General features: G+C 29.2%; 2 protein-coding genes across 3 annotated transcripts; both read right to left on the bottom strand.

The window, feature by feature from the left end:
• Nucleotides 1-7,761: 7,761 nt before the first annotated feature.
• LOC122725256 lies at nucleotides 7,762-8,847 on the bottom strand. The gene has a single exon (XM_043962283.1). The coding sequence runs from the start codon at nucleotides 8,845-8,847 to the stop codon at nucleotides 7,762-7,764; it is 1,086 nt and encodes a 361-aa protein (XP_043818218.1).
• A 4,755-nt stretch (nucleotides 8,848-13,602) lies between these two features.
• LOC110627453 (glucose-1-phosphate adenylyltransferase small subunit 2, chloroplastic) lies at nucleotides 13,603-18,627 on the bottom strand. Of its 2 annotated transcripts, none has more exons than XM_021773761.2 (9): nucleotides 18,135-18,627; nucleotides 16,965-17,261; nucleotides 16,386-16,655; nucleotides 16,076-16,255; nucleotides 15,456-15,559; nucleotides 15,246-15,357; nucleotides 14,945-15,043; nucleotides 14,666-14,785; nucleotides 13,603-13,929 (listed from the first exon to the last, which is right to left on the bottom strand). In XM_021773761.2, exons 1-9 carry the CDS (start codon nucleotides 18,405-18,407, stop codon nucleotides 13,813-13,815), a joined length of 1,572 nt encoding a protein of 523 aa, XP_021629453.1. In that variant the 5' UTR covers nucleotides 18,408-18,627; the 3' UTR covers nucleotides 13,603-13,812. The 2 variants fall into 2 exon arrangements, with proteins under 2 accessions (XP_021629453.1, XP_043804758.1); XM_043948823.1 differs by lacking the exon at nucleotides 13,603-13,929 and adding an exon at nucleotides 14,559-14,589 and having other exon boundaries at nucleotides 14,622-14,785.
• Between the last annotated feature and the right edge of the window lie 2,839 nt (nucleotides 18,628-21,466).

The raw sequence follows: 21,466 nt of genomic DNA, 5'->3' as shown, positions 1-21,466 counted from the left end.
ATCCTTAGCCCTTGATAGTCGATGAGATATGATGACAGAGATATGGCATGAGATAGCCATACCAGGTCGCCCCTGGATAGTCCAGGTCGCTCCTGGTACTCTCATAAAGATAGACAGACAGTATAAGTGCAGTCCCGGTGAGGCCTAATCGCCCCAGGCACAGTTGGGCATGCATTGTATGATTTAGATAAGAGAAGTCCCGGTGAGGCCTAATCGCCCCAAGCACAGTTAGGTATATCAGAATAAGCATAGGTAGAGGGCTATTGGTGACAAGTTCATCCGTGTGGTGATATGTTTGTGATGTGATGCATTTCATGATAGCATGTAATGAATGAACTATTTTATTGTTCCTACTCACTGGGCTATAGAGCTCATCCCTCTCCCTTAACCCCAGTTTTGCAGGTTCTGAGATAGCTACGGGAAGTCAGAGTCAGCAAGAGTATCGAGGAAGGATATGCATGTACATATGTAATAGATTAGTGGACATGATGTAATTAAAGTTTAGTTGGTAATGCAATGTATAGATTGTAGTGTCATATGATGGATAGAGTTGTGCTATGCCCCAGTGTATGAATAATCCCTTTGTACATGTATCCTGTTTTACGTTTCTTGATAAGAAATGTGCTGAACCAGGTTTAATGTATGGCATATGTAGAGTGTGATGGGAAGAAAGGGTTTCACTCCCTTGACCCTAAGTGGACAGCATTCACTAGTGTAAGCCCTGAGGGCTATTCCAGATTTGTACAGATAAGAGTATGCTTTGGTTAAGCCTGGTTAGTCATAGAAAGGTTTTACTATTGTTATAGTTATGCTTGATCATGTACAGGATTTTTCAGGTACACAGAGAGTTTAGTCGGCTTGCTACGGGTCCCGGCGGCCTTAAGCCGATCTGGATCCTAGTGCCAGTGATGGTTCGGGCCGTTACACAGGGGTATCGGTTCCCGGGCTGTTACAATATGAAACGCCTAATTTCAAATAAGCTAGCTCTAAAATCTATCAAGTGCAATTTTATAGGGTATCCTAAGGAAACCAAATGATACTATTTCTATATTCCCTTAGAGAACAAAGTGTTTGTTGCTCGAAATGGTACCTTTTTAGAAAAGAAATTTATCTCTTAGAGATTCAGTGGGAGTATAATGCGACTTGAAAAAACTCAAGCACCACAAGAGAGCATTGAACTGTCAGTAGAACCACTTCCAGAACCACAACCAGTTGTGGAAACTGAGAGGGTGACACAAGTCCCACGCAGATCTGATAGGACACGTCATCAACCTGAGAGATATGGATTTCTCATGAGTGATAGTCGTGAACTTTTGCTCATTGATAAAGATGAGCCTACTACCTATCAAGAGGCTGTGTCAGGTCCAGATTCTGAGAAATGGCTTTCTGCCATGAAATCTGAAATGCAATCCATGTATGACAATCAAGTTTGGTCATTAATTGATCCCCTGAGGGTATTAAGACCATTGGTTGCAAATGAGTTTTCAAGAAGAAAACTGACATGGATGGAAATGTGCATACCAACAAAGCAAGACTTGTCGAAAAAGGTTTCAAACAAACTATGGTATAGACTATGATGAGACTTTTTCGCCAGTTGTAATGCTTAAGTCGGTTAGAATTCTCATTGCTATTACTGCATACTATGATTACGAGATATGGCAAATAGATGTCAAAACAACTTTCCTTAATAGAAACATGCTCGATGATGTGTGCATAACACAACTTGAAGGTTTTGTAATCTCTGAGAATTCTAGAAAGATTTGCAAGTTTCAAAAATCTATTTATGAATTGAAGCAAGCCTCTCGGAGCTGGAATCTTCGTTTTGATGAGACAGTCAGGGACTTTGGATTCATCATGGGCTATTATCTTGGACCCAATAAGTCTGAAGTACTTTGAAAATCTAATGAAACATAAAGCCCAATAAAAACCTTTTTTTAGTAAAAACCTCTTTCATAAAAGAGCATATTTTTGTTATATTGCTGGCAATAATATTCCAAGTCTTCTCTAATACTTAATATATATTTATATTCTTAAATTTTATTTAAAAAATTATTATAACAATTTGAATCTTAAAATCGTCTTATTATACAATTAAATTATTCGAAAGTATAATTAAAATAATTTTACCATCTTAAATTCTGTTTGTTTGTAAAAAAAATAATAATAAAAAAATATTTTATAATAAATTTTTTTATATTTTTTATTTTATTATAATTATATCATATATTTTTTTATCAATTAAAACTTGTGATTTTAAAATTAGTCCAATTGTGTATTACTGTTAACGTCACTATGTTATATTAACAAAATTTAAAATTAATCATTAAAAAAATTTATACTTTATTTTTACTGTAATTTTATTTTATATTTTTATTTTTATTAATTAAACTCTACTTTTTTAATGTCTGATTAAATGGACGCTACTGTTATTTGTATAATTTAAAATTTATAAAATTATCAAAAGAAATTTCACTACTAAACATATTTAAAAATTACTATTTATATCATTTTTTTAATTTTTAAAAATAATTTTATGATAATATTTTATCTTAATCTTATTTTAATTAAAATCATTATCAATCGATTTTTTAAATTTATCTAATATATTTACTATTTAGTATTACTTTTAAAACTATCAATAAGAAAATAATTTTATTAAATATATTAGTTATAAAATATTAAAAATAATTTAAAATAATATTTAATATAATTTAATTTAGAAATAATAAAATAATTTTTTTAAATACTTTTTTAAATTATTCTTTAACTCTAAGTATAATGTTAATTCATCACTTTTTTCTAAATTATATTAATATTTAGAATGAATTTTAAAAAATTAATAATATATAGATTAAATATTATCTGGCATAACTTAATTAAGTGGCTAAAAAATATATATAATTCATCTGAAATTATAAATTTAATTTTTATTTCTCTATTTTTTTAAAAAAATTAATAAAATAGATAATTATCAAAAAATTTTATAGTTATAATTTTATTGTAATTATATTCTAAACTTTTAAATTATTATGGCGTGCTAATGTTGCAGTAACAAGTGACGTGGTAATTCTATTAATTTTAACGGCATCAATAAGGACAAGTACAATTGAAGTAATTTTAAAAGATAGATTTTAATTGGTAAAAAATATAAAGAGGGTAATTATAATAAAATCAAAAGTGATTAATTTTTTAAAAATAAAATTTATTAACAAATTTATATATAAAAATTTTGATAAGAATTTCAAGGAGCAGAAAAAAGGTTTTTTTTTAATTATTTATATTTTTTAAAAAATACTTTTTATTGACTAAATTTTTTAAATACCCTAAACACGAGAAAATATTTTTCATAGAACAAAAAAAACCTTAGTATAATAAAATATAAACTACAAATATACTTATATATATTTATAATACTTAAATTGTCATCTAATTTAATCGGTAATAACAATTTGAATCTTAAAATCGTCTTATTATTAAAAAAAATTATTCTGAATATATAATATTTAGACTTAAGATATATTTATATTCTTAAATTTTATTAAAAAAATTATTATAACAATTTGAATCTTAAAATCGCCTTATTATACAATTAAATTATTCGAAAGTATAATTAAAATAATTTTACCATCTTAAATTCTGTTTGTTTGTAAAAAAAAATATAATAAAAAAATATTTTATAATAAAATATTTTATATTTTTTATTTTATTGTAATTATGTCATATATTTTTTTATCAATTAAATCTTTTTTTTTTTTGAATCAAGAAAAACTTTATTTATCTTGTAGAATAACAATTCAAGAGACAATCAGGAATGTCAATCCAAATCTTGAATCTACCATGATGAATAGACTCTCTAGCTAATAAATGGGCGGCTCTATTTTCTGAACGCCGTACCCAACAAACATGAATGTTACTCTGAGACCGCATAATATCTTTGTAATCAGAAACAACTTATCCGTAAAAATACAACCCGCCTGAAGAAAACAATCTCTAGCATAAAATAAACATTGACGCAAGGTCAAAGCTTCAGCAATAACAGGTTGCCCACCCCCCTCATAGAAACCCGAAATTGCAATGGAAAAGAAGCCTTCCAAGTCCTCAAATACTGCTGCAAAACCGAACAAATAAGCACTAGCAAAGACTGCACAATCAATGAATGCAATCCAATCAACTTCAAGAGTGGTAGCCTCAACCAATGGGAGCACACGAGGAACAGATGGGTGGGATAACGTCCTTGGTCGAGACACAAGTGAAGCCACATAATCATTAAAATAGGAACTAGCAGCATGATGAACCTCACTGGGTGACAAAACTTTATTGACCCACAATCTTTCATTCCTGGCATGCCATAACTTCCATGCATGTATAGCCATACGTGCAGTCCTTTCTCTGCCAAAAGTATTATAAATATGAATAAAGAAATCCATGAATATAGAAAAATCAACAGCAGTAGAAAAACCAGCAAGTCTCCATAACTCAACAGCCATTGGACAATGCAAAAAAACATGTGAAATAGATTCATCATGATCACAAAAAAGACATGCAGCAGGTACATGTATCCCACGCCTCAAAAGAATATCCCGAGTAGGAAGCACTCCACGACAAGTACGCCAAAGAAAATCCCGAACTTTGGGAGGAACATCAAGAGACCAAAGACGATTCCACCCATCATTATAACCCAGCACACCAGTCCTACCCGACAATTCTAAGGCACAAAAATAGGCAGATTTAACTGAGTACACACCCTTCTTATGCAAGTGCCAAATTAATTTATCCGGTTTTGGGAATAGAGGCAATGGAATAGTAAGAATAGCTCTCATATCAGCAACACTAAAAATATTCATTAGCTTCTCTACATCCCAACGCAGCTCACCTTCAACAAACAAATCACATACTCTCATGGCTTCAGGAACAAACATCGCCTCATCTAAAGGCATAAAACCAATATCCCGAGGAATCCAAGGGCAATTAACAACAAAAACCTGCTTACCATCACCAATTCGCCACCTTACCCCACGTTGCAACATTTGTTGAGAAGACAAAATACTCTTCCAAACAAAGCTATAGTTAGAACCTAACCGAGCTGACAAAAAATCCCCATTCGGAAAATATTTAGCTTTGAGCACTCTATATAGAAGAGAATTGGTGTCAACCAACAAACGCCAACCTTGCTTTCCCAATAAGGCAGTATTAAAACTAGCCAAATCCCGAAAGCCCATCCCACCTTCCGATTTACGGCCGCACATTCGATCCCACGAGAGCCAATTCATCCCTCTCCCATCCTCACGACAACCACCCCACCAAAATTTATTCATCATGACCTGTAGCTGTCGGCAAGTGGAAACAGGTAATAAAAAAACATTCATGCAATATGTTGGAATTGCCTGTAATACAGATTTAATTAATACTTCTCTGCCTGCACGAGAAAGAAAACGATTACTCCAACTACTAATACGTTTCCAAATGCGATCCCTCAAGAAAGAGAAAATTTGCTTTTTACTACGGCCAATAAGAGATGGTAACCCCAAATAATTACCGCTACCCAAAGGAAGATGAACATCAAGTATACTAGAGATGGTCAACCGGTTTTCCTCAGACACACACGGACTAAACATGATACCAGATTTATCAAAATTTACAGCCTGACCTGAAGCCTTCTCATAAACACCAAGAATTTGCTTAATCCGTATAGCTTCCTCCACTGTACCATCAAAAAATAGTAAGGAATCATCTGCAAAGAAAAGGTGAGAAACCCGGGGGCAACCAACTTTCGCGCAACACCCATGCAAAAGGCCCCTATTTTCACTATCCTGAATCAACAAAGACAGTCCTTCAGCAACAATTAAGAATAAATAGGGAGAAATGGGATCCCCCTGCCGGAGACCCCGACTTGGAACCACAGGACCAATCTCTGCTCCGTTAACAGCAAGGTAGTAGCTCATGTTTGAAAAACACATACGCATCCATCCAACCCAAGTATCAGAAAAACCCAATGCAGATAACATCGCAAACAAATATGACCATTCAACTCTATCATAGGCCTTAGCAATATCAATTTTCAGAGCACACGACCCCACACTACCTCTATTTTGTAATTTCAAACCATGCATGGTCTCAAAAGCAACAATAAAATTATCCGTAATTAGTCTCCCAGGAATGAAAGCAGACTGATTTGGTGAAATAATTTTATGCAGGACCCTCTTCAATCTATTGGCTAAGGCCTTAGACAAGATCTTATAAATCACATTACAGAGAGCAATAGGCCTAAAATCCTTCACATCAACAGGATTCATACATTTCGGAATAAGAACAATTAAAGCACTGGAGATTTCAGAAGGGATAGTACCTTTTGCAAGCCACAACCGACAAATATTGCAAACATCCACCCCAATAATTGGCCAATATTTCTAGAAAAAAGCCGGATTAAGACCATCCAACCCAGGAGCTTTATTCGGGTCCATTTGAAAGAGCACTGAACGAAATTCTTCATCTGTAAAATCTGCCAATAACTCAACATTATCTTCGACCCCAATTCTAGGCTGAACCAGAGGGAGAAGCTCAGCAAAATCAGTAGGCGAATTGAAAAATAAACCCGAAAAATATTGCAAAAATGCATCCTGAATAGTACCCACATCTGAAGATAATGAACCATCCGATGTCACAATTTGCTGAATCCGATTACATCTGCGCCGAGCTTTGATACTATTATGGAAATATTTTGAGTTCCTATCCCCATGTCGAAACCAGAACTTTTTTGCTTGTTGGCGTAGTCTAATATCCTCCTCTGCCAAAATTTGATTCCAAACATCCTTCAGTTGCCGCACTTCCCTTGTATCAAGCGATTCAGAACACTCCCCCAATCTCTTCTTAATTCGTTCTTTTTGAAGCCAACGCATGCGGTTTCTATTCTTCCCCCAATACTGAACACGCTTCACAAGCTGGTCTTTACGTTGAATAAAATCCAACCCCAAACCTTGCTGCCAAGACGTCAAAACCACTCCCCCTAACTCATCATCCTCAAGCCATGAATTGTCAAAACGAAAACGTCGATTATCCTCCCTAACTTGAGTTCCAACAGTTTCAATCAATAAAGGAGTATGATCAGAAACTGGAGCAACTAAATTAGACGAAATCGCATCAGGAAAACGAGCATCCCAGGTTGTATTAGAACAAGCACGATCCAACCTCTCCTTCGAACACTGATCAGTACCCTCTCTATATGTATAAGACAAAAAGACCCCACAGCCTGAATATCATTTAAATTGGCATCAGCAAGAGCATTACGAAACCCATTAATCAAAGAAATACAATGAAGAGGACCACCAACTTTTTCCAACGGATCAGCAATATCATTATAGTCACCACTACATAACCAAGGAAGCTGACTCCTATCCGCCAAATCCCTCAACAAATTCCACGAAGTTCGGCGACGACCCGACTTAGGGCAACCATAGAACCCAGTAAACCTCCAACAATCAGAACCGTCTCCAATTGTAGAATCAATAAAATTAGAGCAATAACCTGTAATGGCTAGCTTGACCTCATCTTTCCACATAAGACAGAGACCACCCCCAATACCAACACAATCAACGGAAAAACAATGAGAAAAACGTAATAAAGACTTTATTTGTTCCATCCTTACACCATTAGCTTTTGTTTCCATAAGAAAAAGAATAGATAGTTTATAATACTGTACAATATCCACCATAGCATTTACTGCCTGAGGATTGCCCACACCTCGGCAGTTCCAGCAAATTATCCTCATTGTTGACGGGCGACCCGCTCAACGGGTTCGGCCGATAGAGAAGAAGAGCCTGACCTTGAATCCATAGTATCAGAAACAATGCCAGTAGAAACAACCCGTTGACGCTTCTTACCATCATCAGGCTTGTATAAAGGATCATTCTCTCCTGCATCCTGCTTATCCCCATTACAATCAGTCTCCATAGAACCAGCACTAAAATCATTTTCACCATCCGTAGCAAGTGCTCCCAAAAAAGAATTAAGGAAAACCTGTGAAGGCAACTGGTTCTGGAAAGAAGAGTTCCCACCAGAAGCAGGAGTCTGTGAGTGTAAACTCAAATTTTCAAACCGCAGCCAAGAGCTAGTTGGACGTTGGTACCTACGCTGAACAGCTTTTAACTCAGGACCCCAGTGAGGCGTCAAAGACTCCTTCTTATGATGTAGCAAAAGGTCACAAAAAGAATCTGTATGGCCCAACCGTCCACACAGAAAACAAAAAACCTGAAAGTGTTCATATGCAAAACGGGCAAAGAAAGAGGTACCATCAGGGGCAACTAGTCGACGACGCCTTTTCAGAGGATTTCGCACATCCATCCTGACACGAACCCTAACATAAGATTCCGATACAACAGTAGAAACCCTGGTCAAATCATGGTCCAGGTAATCCCCAATAAAATTAGCCAAGGAACGTGCCACTGATTCAGAAAAAAATCCCGCTTTGAGGTCATGAATCTGAACCCATTCACTAACGTAAATTAACGGAACCAATAATGGAACCTCCCTAGGTTGAAGAGGGTGTAAAATCAAGAGATGGTTATTGAAAAGCCAAGGAGTGCCATTCCAAACACGTTCAAAATCAACAGGGGTATAGAACCGAAACAAAAATCTTTTAGCACCAAGATCAGTAATACTAACTCCCCCAAGAGGATGCCAAAGCTCAGCAAGAACGTCCCGCATTGAATTAAAATTGATCTTACTATATGTCAAAAACATACCCACAAAGCACAGATCATAGGAAAAAGAGGAAGTATCCACCAAGGGTACAACCTCCAGGGCTTGATCCTCCTCATCAGATAAGGAAAGATGCTGTAAATTATCCGCCATGGGAGAAGAAAAATGCAGAAACCCTAGGAAAACCCTAGACTTTGAATGAAAAACGTGAAGCACAAGGCTTACGAAAAAAGAGCTTTTTTTTATTAAGATAGTTAATTTATCAATTAAATCTTGTCATTTTAAAATTAATCCAATTGTGTATTACTGTTAAAAAACTAATAAAATTATCAGGTTAATGTCATGTCACTATGCTATATTAGTAAAATTTAAAATTAATCATTAAAAATATTTATACTTTACTTTTATTGTAATTTTATTTTATATTTTTATTTTTATCAATTAAACCCTACTTTTTTTAATGTCTGATTAAATGCACGCTACTGTTATTTGTATAGTCTAAAATTTATAAAATTATAAAAAAAAATTTCACTATTAAACATATTTAAAAATTACTATTTATATCATTTTTTTAAATTTTTATCAATAATTTTATGATAATATTTTATCTTAGTTTTATTTTAATTAAAATCATTATCAATCGATTTTTTTTAATTTATCTAATATATTTACTATTTAATATTATTTTTAAAACTATCGATAAGAAAATAATTTTATTAAATATATTAGTTATGAAATATTAAAAATAATTTAAAATAATATTTAATTTAATTTAAAAATAATAAAATAATTTTTTAAAATACTTTTTAAAATTATTCTTTAACTCTAAGTATAATGTTAATTCATCACTTTTTTCTAAATTATATTAATATTTAGAATGAATTTTAAAAAATTAATAATATATAGATTAAATATTATCTGACATAATTTAATTAAGTGGTTAAAAGATATATATAATTCATCTGAAATTATAAATTTAATTTCTATTCCTCAATTTTTTTAAAAAAATTAATAAAATAGATAATTATTAAAAAAATTTATAGTTGTAATTTTATTATAATTCTATCCTAAACTTTTAAATTATTATTAATTTTATCTTGAAATTTACTGATATGGCGTGCTAATGTAGCAGTGGCAAGTGACGTGATAATTCTATTAGTTTTTAACGGCATTAATAATGACAAATACAATTAAAACAATTTTAAAAGATAGATTTTAATTGGAAAAAAATAAAGCGTATAATTATAATAAAATTAAAAGTAGAAAGATTTTTTGTTTATTAACTTTTTAAAAATAAAATTTATTAACAAATTTATATATAAAGATTTTGATAAGAATTTCAAGGAGCAGAAAAAAGGCTTTTTTTTTAATTATTTATTTTTTTAAAAAAATATTTTTTTATTGATTAAATTTTTTAAATATCCTAAACACCAGAAAATATTTTTCATAAAAAAAAACCTTAGTATAATAAAATATAAACTACAAATATACCGATATATATTTACAATACTTAAATTGTCATCTAATTTAATCGGTAATAAAACAATAATATAATAATAATTATTATATATAATGTATAAATTTTGAAATTTAAAACTTATCATATATTTTTTACACTTAAAAATTTTATTTTTAAATATGAATCCTAATGCTATAAAAAATTTACACTGCTTATTGCCATTGTGAAATCATTTTAATTCTATTTTACTTAATTTAATGTTTTATGAAGTGTTTTTAAAATTTAGAATGATGCTAAACTGTTTTGGTAAAGTTTAAGGATGCAAACGTTGCCAAATATTTAAGATACTTGTTTTCTATTTTATCTATCCACGCATTCCAATTTTAGTGGACTCTTCCAATCCAACATGATTTTAGATAATATTTTTTCTGTTATAATTTTCGTTTATATATCTTTTTATATTTAAGGCGAGTATTTAGTGATTTGATTTTAAAATTAAACTGAATTAAATAAATTAAAATTTAAAATTTTAATATTTTTAAAAATCGAATGGAATTGATTTTAAATAAAAATTAATTTAAATTAAATTAGTTTGATTTAATTCGAATAATTTGATCGGTTAAATTTATAATAATATTTTATTTTTTATTATTTTAAAATTTAATTATAATATTTTAATTTTATTTATAATCTAATATCTTTATATTATAAAAAATAATATATTATTATTATTATTATTAATAGTTCGATTTGATTTTATTGATTTTTTCTCATCAAAATTGAACTGAACCTAAATAATTAAATTTTTAGAAATAAAAATTAAATAAAAAAGTAAAATAAAATTTTAAATTAATTAAATTTAATTAATTTTTTCAATTTAAGCCGAATATTGCTGACTCTTCCTTATAATTTTATTTAATTCTACTTTATTTTATTTAATTCTATTTTATTTTAAAAATAATCTCTTATTCATTATTATTTGTCTGAATAAATAACTAAAATATTTTTAATATTTAATAAAATTTAATATTTTAATATAAATATAAGTAAAAATTAATAAAAAATTATTTTTTAAAAAATAAAATAAATAAAAATTATAAGAGGGCGAAAAAATATAATGTTAATTAATTAATTAAATATATAGACTCATGTATATATAAAACTTTCTTTAAAGAGCAAATTTATTTTATGCACCTAAATAAATGTATAATTAAATAATAGAAAATAAAAATACATAATTTTAATGCCCCTATAATTTTAGATAATATGACACTTTTAATTGGGTTGAGTGTGCTTTGATTTTCTGCTTGGCAATAAAAAAAAGCAACCCAAAAACAATAACGGAGCCAAACAACGCCTTAATTTATTCTCAAATCTGATTTATGTTTGCATATTAAGACGTACATCCATCAATTATCATGAGGATCTAAATATTCTAAATATTAAGATTTCATTTATTTTAAAAAATATTTGTATATTTTTTAATCGTTTGAAATATTAAAAAAAATAAGTTAAGTAATGAAAATATTTTTTTAATCAAATAAAAATTAAATTATTTTCAAATAAATGAAAATTATATATGGTTTAAAATTTTAATGAGTTTCTCAGTAAAATTCAACCCTTCATTATCATTTTTAATGACTAGTTTAAGTTAAATTTATTAAATCACATCAATGATATCACACTTGTACCGACATCGCTTCACCTAACGGAAAATTTATAAGGAATGAGATTATATATACTTATTTGATTTTAACCTATTACACCAATTTATTCTTAAATATGAATTTATTAAGCACTCCTTCATTCTTAAAATATAAAAAATGAATTTTTTTAAAAATTTCCAATTCAATGGATGAGAATTATTTTTGTTTGTTGTTACGGTGAAATTCCATTTTTTTAAAAGCATTCTTAAACACAAGGAAACTAAAGTGGTTTTCGAATGCACGAACTATATAGAAATTTTAACTGGAATTCTCATATAATTAAAAATGCAGATACATAATAACTTGAAGTATATATGTAAGGGTTTTAATAAATTTTAGATGACCTTTAAGGTATGAATTATATATTAAATTATTAAATAAATATAGAAGGAAAAAGAAGGAACAAATGTACGTAGAATAAAATTTTCAAACACTAACAGATTTTCAAAGAAATGAATGTAACTGATAGAATAAACGAGATTTTTATAAATTGGGTGTAAAAAAAATATTTATACTTGTAAAATAAGGGTTAGAGAGGAGAAAGAAAATCACCTACTGCATATCTGCTGTCAGTCTGTCAGACAAGCGGCAGATCCTACCGCGCAATAATAGAGCGGCAATATTTTTTTTTATTTAAAAAAAAAATTTATGCCTGCTGTTTGGCAGTCGGTTTCAGCCAGAAATTTTTATTTTTTAAAAAAAATTAAAAGGCTTGCTGCGTAACAAGTTTTTAAATTATTTTAAAAAAATAATATTAATAATATAACTAAATATATTTTTAAATACATAAAATAAAATATATTTTTATTAAATATATAATATAATATTAAAAATATTTTTATATTAACATTAAATATTATATAAAATATATTTAATGTTATACTATAAAATATAAATTTAGCATATCTATTTTTTTAAATATATTTTTTATAATGTAACATTAAATATTTTTTTATTTAATTTAAAGAAAAAAATTTTGTGGTAGCCTTAAAATTTATTTTTTTACAAGAAATTAAAAAAACAAATTTTGCTGTGCATTTAAAGACAGGTGGAATTTATTTTCTAATCTCTATTTCACAAATCTTTTTTAATCTTTTTTTTTCTCCACAAATATTTTTATTTAACACTCACTTCATAAAAATCCCAGAATAAGCACTTTTGTATTTTTTTTTTTAAAAAAAATCACTTTTGCCTAATTATACAGAGAAAATAATAATAACATCAATAACAATTCTATCTCTATATCTTCATAAACTCATTAAATATCTCTAAATTTTAGTTTCATTATACATTTTTACGTATCTTTATAAGCACGCTTTAATACTACATTTTTTATTGATGGGACAAAAATAAAAAATAAAATAGTTATTTATTTGAAAAATAACAGAATATGCAAGAATATATTTTAAAAAATGGAGTGACAAGAGTGGCTAAATTAAATAGTTATTTATTTGAAAAATAACAGAATATGCAAGAATATATTTTAAAAAATGGAGTAACTAGAGTGGCTAACTAAATTACAATAAAATTTAGAGACATTTCAATGGATGTATATAAAAAAGAAAAATTAATTTATTAATAATCACAATATCAAAAAGTGTTTTATAAATTTCCCTTATAGAAATATAGCTGACTTGAGCTGAGAATGCCAATAAATTTTCAAGCTTCAGTATAGGTAATTTTATCATCCCTATTTCTCTTGTCAATCACTAGAAATGCTGTGAAAAAGGAAAAGACATAAGATTAAACAGGATCATGACAGGAAGATATTTAAATCGTGCGGGAAAATTTTTACAGATCAATTTCCTGGGTTCTCTCTCTTACTCTATCGATTGATTAAGACATTATACAACCAGGGCATATACATAGCATCCATCAAAACAAGAACAGGGCTGGAAATGAAATTAGACGTGGTATTACATCCCAAGATGCAAGACTAGAGTTGTGGATCATCTAGATCACGGTTCCGCTGGGAATCAACGCGTCCTTGATTACGGTAACAATTCCACTCTTTATGAAATATCCATCAGTTTCCCTCGCTGCTTCTTGCACATTATCACCATTAATGATCTGAAACAATAAACAAAAAGGTACATTGCTTACTGCACATCAAGACAACAATATCCTAACAGAGCAAGGATATATGTAGTACTTCATAGAAACTAGAAACTGTATAAGAGAATACTTTCACACCACTTGAAATGACAGTCAAGTTGTCGCTGAAATATTGGCATATGCAAGATTACTGTTGAAAATAATATTAAAATTAAGAAAAAATTACTACTTAGTCCCATGCATGGAAATTCATTAGTTAGTTTTTCGGTTTTGAAAAATGCACTGACATTTTAAAAAGTCTACTAGTAAGTCCCTCTATTAATTTTCACCATTAAACATTTTACTAGTCTCTATGATATTGAAAAATTCATTAATTAGTCTTTCAAGTTTTTAAAAAGTCTCTCTGTTTGAGGGCATTTTAGACTTTTTTAATACTTAACAGCTAAAATTATCGGAGAGAATAATTAGTATACTTTTTAAGATATCAGAAATATTTTAATATATTTTTAAAAATAGAGGGATCAACTAATAAGTTTTCTCATAATATAAGGACTAAATAGTAAATTTTTTTAAAAATAAATAATCCATCTTTGTTTAACTTTCATGGAAGAATTTGATAAACAAATAAAAAACTTCATGGAAGAAATGTGTTGCGGTGATCATACCACGCAAAATGGAAAAAAAAAAAAAAAAGATAATTAAAACTTAAAAGTAAGAATTCTTCAAGCAAAGTTGCAATTCTATTTATTACCTTCACATCGTCCCCAATGCGAGCATTTTTGTCAATAATGGCTCTCTTAATATGAGAATTCTTGCCAATACCAATTGGAACACTACCCTTGGCTGCCAGAAACCTCCTGTCAGCATCAGTCTGGGACAAGATAATTGTGAAAAAGACAATTAATACAAATAGAAAATGGAACAAAAGTGAAATTATCACTTCCAAATTCCAATAATTCAATCCAAATAGTCAATTCTCACGGAATGAAAAGATGATAGACAACAAAATGTTATTCTCAAGAGCTGGTACCTCATAGTAATCTGCTCCCATTAGTAATGTATCCTCTATGATTGCACCTTCTGATATGCAGGATCGAAGCCCAACCACAGAGTGGTGAATCTTACAGTTCTGAGAAGGAAAAACAGGAAAAGCGAGAAATTAACTTCAACGGATGAACTCCTATGGCATATTCACAATAGCCTCGTTACAGGATTTATACACAAATTCAACATGAAATGGAAGAGATAAAGGGCTAGGATTACTATGGAGAACCATTAATGCCTAGAGCCAACTAAAAGACCTTTGTCAAACTTTGTGATCAAGAACTTACCTTAATAACACACCCCTCACCAATAACACTGTCAGTAACATCAGCATCAAGCATCTTGGATGGAGGCAAATATCGAGGCTGAGTATAAATTGGAGATGAACGATCATAGAAGCTGCAAAATGGATATTAAAAACATATAAAACATAACGAATTAATGATCAAGCTGCAAGCATAGCACATGGAGTATAACAGAAATTAGAATCAAATTACCTGAAATCTGGCACTGGCTTTTTAGTTATACCCAGATTGGCATTGTAAAATGCCTCAATTGTTCCAATATCTTCCCAGTAGCCATCATATAAGTAAGCTTGCACCTATAAAGGTTATTAAACAATCAGATTCTAGAGATGATGAGAGCAGTAAACAGACAAGCGTGCAGTTGAAACTTATAGCAAGTAAAATGCACAGGTTTCTAATTGAAAACGTTCAGCCCAATGGATCTACCTGATATACCAAAATGGATGAATAAAGAAGTTGTTCAAGATGCTAATATATAAAGAACACATGTAATCAGACTCAGGATGTAATATTACAGTTTCAAAATGAGTATGAATTTGGGACTACTGTGCACTCATGAACACAACTCCAGTTCAGATGTTCTTTGCAAGTTAATACAACACAAGATGCATTATAAAGCCCACAGATGCTGCAAGAGTCTAGGCAATATGGGTTCAAAATAGATAAAAATCTATTTTTTGCATTATGATTTCCTTATTAAGATTAAATTTACATGTACAGACTACGCCTAAAAACCACAAGAATAACCAGCTATTCCTAATACAAACTTATTAGAAATATAAATTGAGGCGAGAGAATGAAAGGATACTTACTCTCATCCCAATGGAAGTAGCACCAGGAATAACTTCACTTCCAAAATCATTGGCTCCAGGAAACTTATCTCTTAGAAGATCTAACATCACATTTTTGCTGACGACATATATCCCCATACTAGCAATAAAAGGCAACTCTTTTGCTCTCTCATCATCAAGACCTAGAATTGTAGTATCAACCTAGAGGAAAATAACAACAGAATTAAAAAATAAAATAAAATAAAATCATCTCCCTCAAACATCCATCGAATAATCAAAGCATAAAAGCACATGAAAAATTGAATGATTATTGTTGTAAGAAAGAATCTACCTTCATAGCTTTCAATTGCTCCCCTTTTGGCTTCTCAGCAAATTCAATTATGCGCCCTTCTTCATCAATTTTCATCAGACCAAAGGCTGTTGCACGTTTTTCATCCATTGGTAGAGCAGCTACTGTTATATCTGCATCAGTTTCTCTGTGTGCTTGAATAAACCTTTCATAATCCATGCGGTATAAATGATCCCCAGCAAGAATCAAGAATTCCAGAACATTGTGCTCTTCAAATAACCACAAGTACTGTCTGACAGCATCAGCTGTGCCCTGTAAATCATTTAAAAAATTCATGAGGGAAAATAGTGACAACAAAAAGTAAGAAAAAAGACCACAAGATAAAGTTACTGATTTCAAATGCATAAGATTGCATTTGGTTAGGTATGCATCTTTATTATCTTAATCCCAAGCAAAATTATGGTCAACTGCAATATTTCATATTTGATTTCACCATGTTTTCCTCATTCTCCTTCACAAGCCTCAAATAAAATTGCATAATATGGACTAAAAACTGAGTGGATACTTCAATTTCAAACTCCCCTCTCTGCATGCACCGTAAAAGAATTTATCAATCAGTACCTGGAACCAATTTGGATTCTCTGGGCTCTGCTGGGCTGCAAGAACTTCAACAAAACCTTCATTCTTGTAGCCACCCATGTTGCTTGCATATGCCCGTGAAAGGTGACGATTAAGAGATGCAGAATTGAATTGTGTAAGAACGTAAATCTTTGATATATTACTGTTCAAGCAGTTGCTCACAGGAATATCAATCAGTCTGTAATTTGCTCCTAAAGGAACAGCAGGTTTTGCCCTCTTCTTTGTAAGTGGGTAAAGGCGGGTCCCAGCACCGCCTCCAAGAATAATTCCCAAGACACTCTGTTAGGACTCATAGATAGCAAATGTTAGTATAATCCTTCAATTTACGAATGAAACAAAAAAACATAAAGAGCTGAATATTAGGTAGAGATTGTAGCATCGTTGTAAATAAAAATAACCATTATCCTATAGTTTATAAGGCCTTAGTTCCAGTAATTAAGTTGATTAAAGAAGGAGCTAAGGAATAATGCATATCATTCTACAAAATCAATCTATAAGATAAACAATTACTGTCAAGAAGTTACAAAAAATAATTGCAATGATCACAAAAATGACAACGGTTAACCTCGAAATTCGAACAATCAGGTAATTCCAATTATCTGGACTATTAGATTCATTTTATTTTTAATCCATTTCTTTCTTTGTCCTTCATCTCTTCACAATCAAGAGTTGATCAATGTCCAATTATTTCCTTATGGAACCCAGCGAGGTTGAGCAGATATTGTTAACAAGCACAAACAAATACAAGTCAACATCAGAAGTACAATACTGAAAGTGGCATACGGCACGGTGTAAGTGTAACATTGAAAATTAAGCTGTATAAGCATATATAAAATAGAGTAAGACATCTGATAAGTTCCAGCTATTAAGACAAAAACTAATAATCTATTCGCTGATTACTGATGTTGAATCCCAGTAACTCATGGTCTGGAGTTTTCCTGTTGGATCCTCATACAGTAAAGTCAAATCTAGAGGAAAGCAATGTTACATCGAGAATGAATACGTTCCAATCCAAGCACACCAAAGGCATAAATAAACAAAATCCATGTTGATTACACCGTGAAAACTGGGATCCAAACATCACACTGAAAGCAAATTTTGAACAAAAGAAATGAAACTTAAAACAAAAAGAAATGAAGGAAGAAAACTCACTCGACTAGCGTCAGGGTCAAGACAAGTTTGCGAATTCCTGGAATCAGAAACGGCCTTAGGAGAAACGATCCGTGGAGTCTTCTCATTATAAGCATTTCCTCGGCGAGCAGAAAAAACCTTGGAGTAAATCTTATCACCGGAGATGCTAGACGAGGAGAACGAAAGGCTTTGCACAGGCGTTCTCCGATTGAGATTCGACGAATTGGACTGTGAAGAAGATGAAGTCGAAGAAGACGGTACTCTCGGAACTCCGATGGCCGCCATACTCGCCATTAGCAAGTTCAGATTTGGAAAAAACCAAAAACCTGGAGATTCTCCGGCTCACACTCTTCACTGAAGAAGAGCAGCTGAATGTGGAGTGTTTGTGTTGAATTTACGTGGGAGGATCTGATATTTGATGGGTCCTTGGGAACGTTTTGCCCATTCCTTTTGCGCGAATTTACGGAAGTGGTTGGCGTGATTTGGAGGGACGGAGTGTGATTGGGGCAGGGGCATTATGGGAAAAGAATTTGTTTATGGTTTTTTATTAGAAGAAAAAATCTGAGGGTATTGAGAATAATAGGTGGCTGTCACTTCAAGATTGGATGATGAAACAACTGTCACATGGCCTTTGCCGTTATTTTTATTTTATAATTTTCCTTTTTTTTCTAAGATTTTTAGGACCGTCAGTATTTTCTTTTTAGTAAACAAAAGAATGGACCGTTAGTTTATTTATATCGAGTGATTTGGATTTAGGAATTTTGTAATAATTATTTAGTTGAATAAAAAAAATTAATTCATTTTAATTTAAGAAAAATAATTTAATGGGTAAAAATATTTTATAAGAATTTATTTAAAATTTTCTAATAGCTGGAGTTTGTTTCAACCATCATGTAAAGTGAAGAGACGTTGACAATTCACGGGTGAAGTTTATCGCCAGATAAACTCCAATTATACCGAGTATATACTCTTCTTCTCAATTTCATTTCTACTTTTATTGCTCACTTCCTCTCATAAAAGGTAATTTTATTTATTTTTAAAATTAAAAATAATAAATTTTATACTATTTTATTATATATCCTTAATTATAATACCATATTACTAGATAATTTTTAAAATTAATAAATTCTACTTTCAAAATGTATATTAAAAAATTAATCACTTCTTATAATTTCATATGCATAGAAAAAGAAAATAAACTTATAAAAATAAGATGAAGAATATATAAATTTAATTAACATTTTCTAATTTTCTTATGAGATAAATAAACAAATCAATAAATATGGTAAAATTCAACCCTTTTAACGGTAGGGGCAGCTGATAAATAATGAATATATAAACAACAAAATCAAAGTGATTGGTAAATGTTTAACAAATCAATTGATGGCTTGTAAGAGGTATATATAGGAAATTGAGTATTTTTTGAGTATTCGATCCGATCGAACTTTAATAAAATGAATTTAAATAATTATAATTAAGTTTTTGATGGATTTAAATTTAAAAAATAATATCTGAATTCAGATTAAATTCGAATTTCATACATAGCGTATCTACTATTCGAATCTGTTTATATAAATAATTAATTTAATATAAAAAATATATTTTATGATAATATATATATAAATTTTTATATATTTTTATTTAAAAATTAAAATTTAAATATTTTTTAAAAATATTAAATTTTTTAAATAAAAATATTTTTAAATAAATTATTAATTAAAATATATAAAAATAAACGAATTTAAATTTTATTCGGATAATTATAATTGGATTTGAAATGAAATTTTTAACTCTACAATTAAAACTGTTTACCACTCATTAATATCTATTTTTGATTTTATTTTATATTTAAACTATATTATTTTAACATTGATATTTATTTTTTATTTTATTTTATATTTAAACTATTATTATTTTTTAAAATTTATTAGTATAAATGTTAAAATTAAAATTTTATATTAGTTAATTATTTAAATTTACAAAACATAATAGATAAATTAAAAATACTATAAATAATAATCATTATTATAATAAAAATATTATGTATATGTTTAAAAAAATAATTATATTTTTAATTATTATATATATATATTATAATAAAATAATATTTTTACATTTATTTCATTAATACAATAATTTAATATATGACTTTATTTATCATTTTACATGTGCAATAATGGTGAAATGTAATCTAATAAATACTTAAAATATATCACATATAATTAGTTATAAACTTTTATTTATTATCGGTTATATATTATAGTTGATGTACATTTGAATTGTAATAGGTTAATCTGTAAAAAACAAAAGTGAGATGATTGACCCTATAAATAGCTATTTGGGTTTATAATAAGCGTGTAGAATATGTACATTGATTAAGTTGATTATAGTTGATGTACATCTGAATTTTTTCTGATGGTAAGTGCATCTGAGTAAATATGATAATTTTCTCGTTATACTCTCTCAACCCTTAATTTTTAATTTAAAAAAAATAGTGGATTTAATTATTAAATATCTTTGAAATTTGATTAGTATCGATTAATAGATAAAAGATTCAGCGATTATAAGTGTGATGATGATTTATTTAATTATATCGGCCAATAATAATTTATCATTAAGTTTTGATTTGCTTAAAAGAGAGTGTATCTTAATACACCAAATATTTATTATTTTTCTTTATATAGATAAGATATCTACGAAAACGTATCAATTTATTAAACTGTTGTTTTATAATCATGTTTTGTAATGATAAGACAATGTATAATTTATTTTAATCGATAATTATATTGCATTAATAACTATCAATAACAACTATAAATTATATTTCATATGGAAAGCTAAATAGATTTTTAATTAATTTTATTATATAAATATTTTTTAATTTAATAGTTGTGTATTAAATTATTTATTGAAATTATATATATATTAAGGTTAAACCGTTAAAGTAAAGAGAAAGCAATACTCTCTTTACTTAACCTTCTAATTTTTAGAAATTTTTTAGTTTTCTTCTATTTTGCTTCACGCTTACTGTATCAGTTTAAAAACTAATATTAATTTATTTATTATTAATGATAAATTTGAAATTTAAATTATTAATTTAACTTCCTATTATTTTCCATAATATGCAATTTATTAAATAAAAGATAATTTTTTTGTATTTTTTTACTTTCTAAAAGATAATAAAATAAAATATTGTAATAATTTAACTTAATTAATAAAATAAATTATTAGTAATATATATAAACAACGAGTGCAGTAAATATGCAAGCTAATGAAGTGGTTTAGATGGTAAGTTGCCATTTAAAGCAAAAAAATGAAATTATATGAAATAAAAAAAGAAAAAAGAAAAAAAA

The sequence above is a fragment of the Manihot esculenta genome, chromosome 12 (genome assembly GCF_001659605.2).
Source record: "Manihot esculenta cultivar AM560-2 chromosome 12, M.esculenta_v8, whole genome shotgun sequence".
Lineage (NCBI taxonomy): Eukaryota > Viridiplantae > Streptophyta > Magnoliopsida > Malpighiales > Euphorbiaceae > Manihot > Manihot esculenta.
This window is presented reverse-complemented; position numbering and strand designations above follow the sequence as displayed.

Coding starts and splice junctions, on each gene's coding strand:
- LOC122725256 (XM_043962283.1), bottom strand. CDS start 8,847: ATGGCGGATAATTTACAGCATCTTTCCTTATCTGATGAGGAGGATCAA.
- LOC110627453 (XM_021773761.2), bottom strand. CDS start 18,407: ATGGCGAGTATGGCGGCCATCGGAGTTCCGAGAGTACCGTCTTCTTCG. Junction 16,656..16,964: donor AGAATCCAAATTGGTTCCAG/GTACTGATTGAT, acceptor AATGATTTACAG/GGCACAGCTGATGCTGTCAG. Junction 15,560..16,075: donor CTACTTCCATTGGGATGAGA/GTAAGTATCCTT, acceptor TAACCTTTATAG/GTGCAAGCTTACTTATATGA.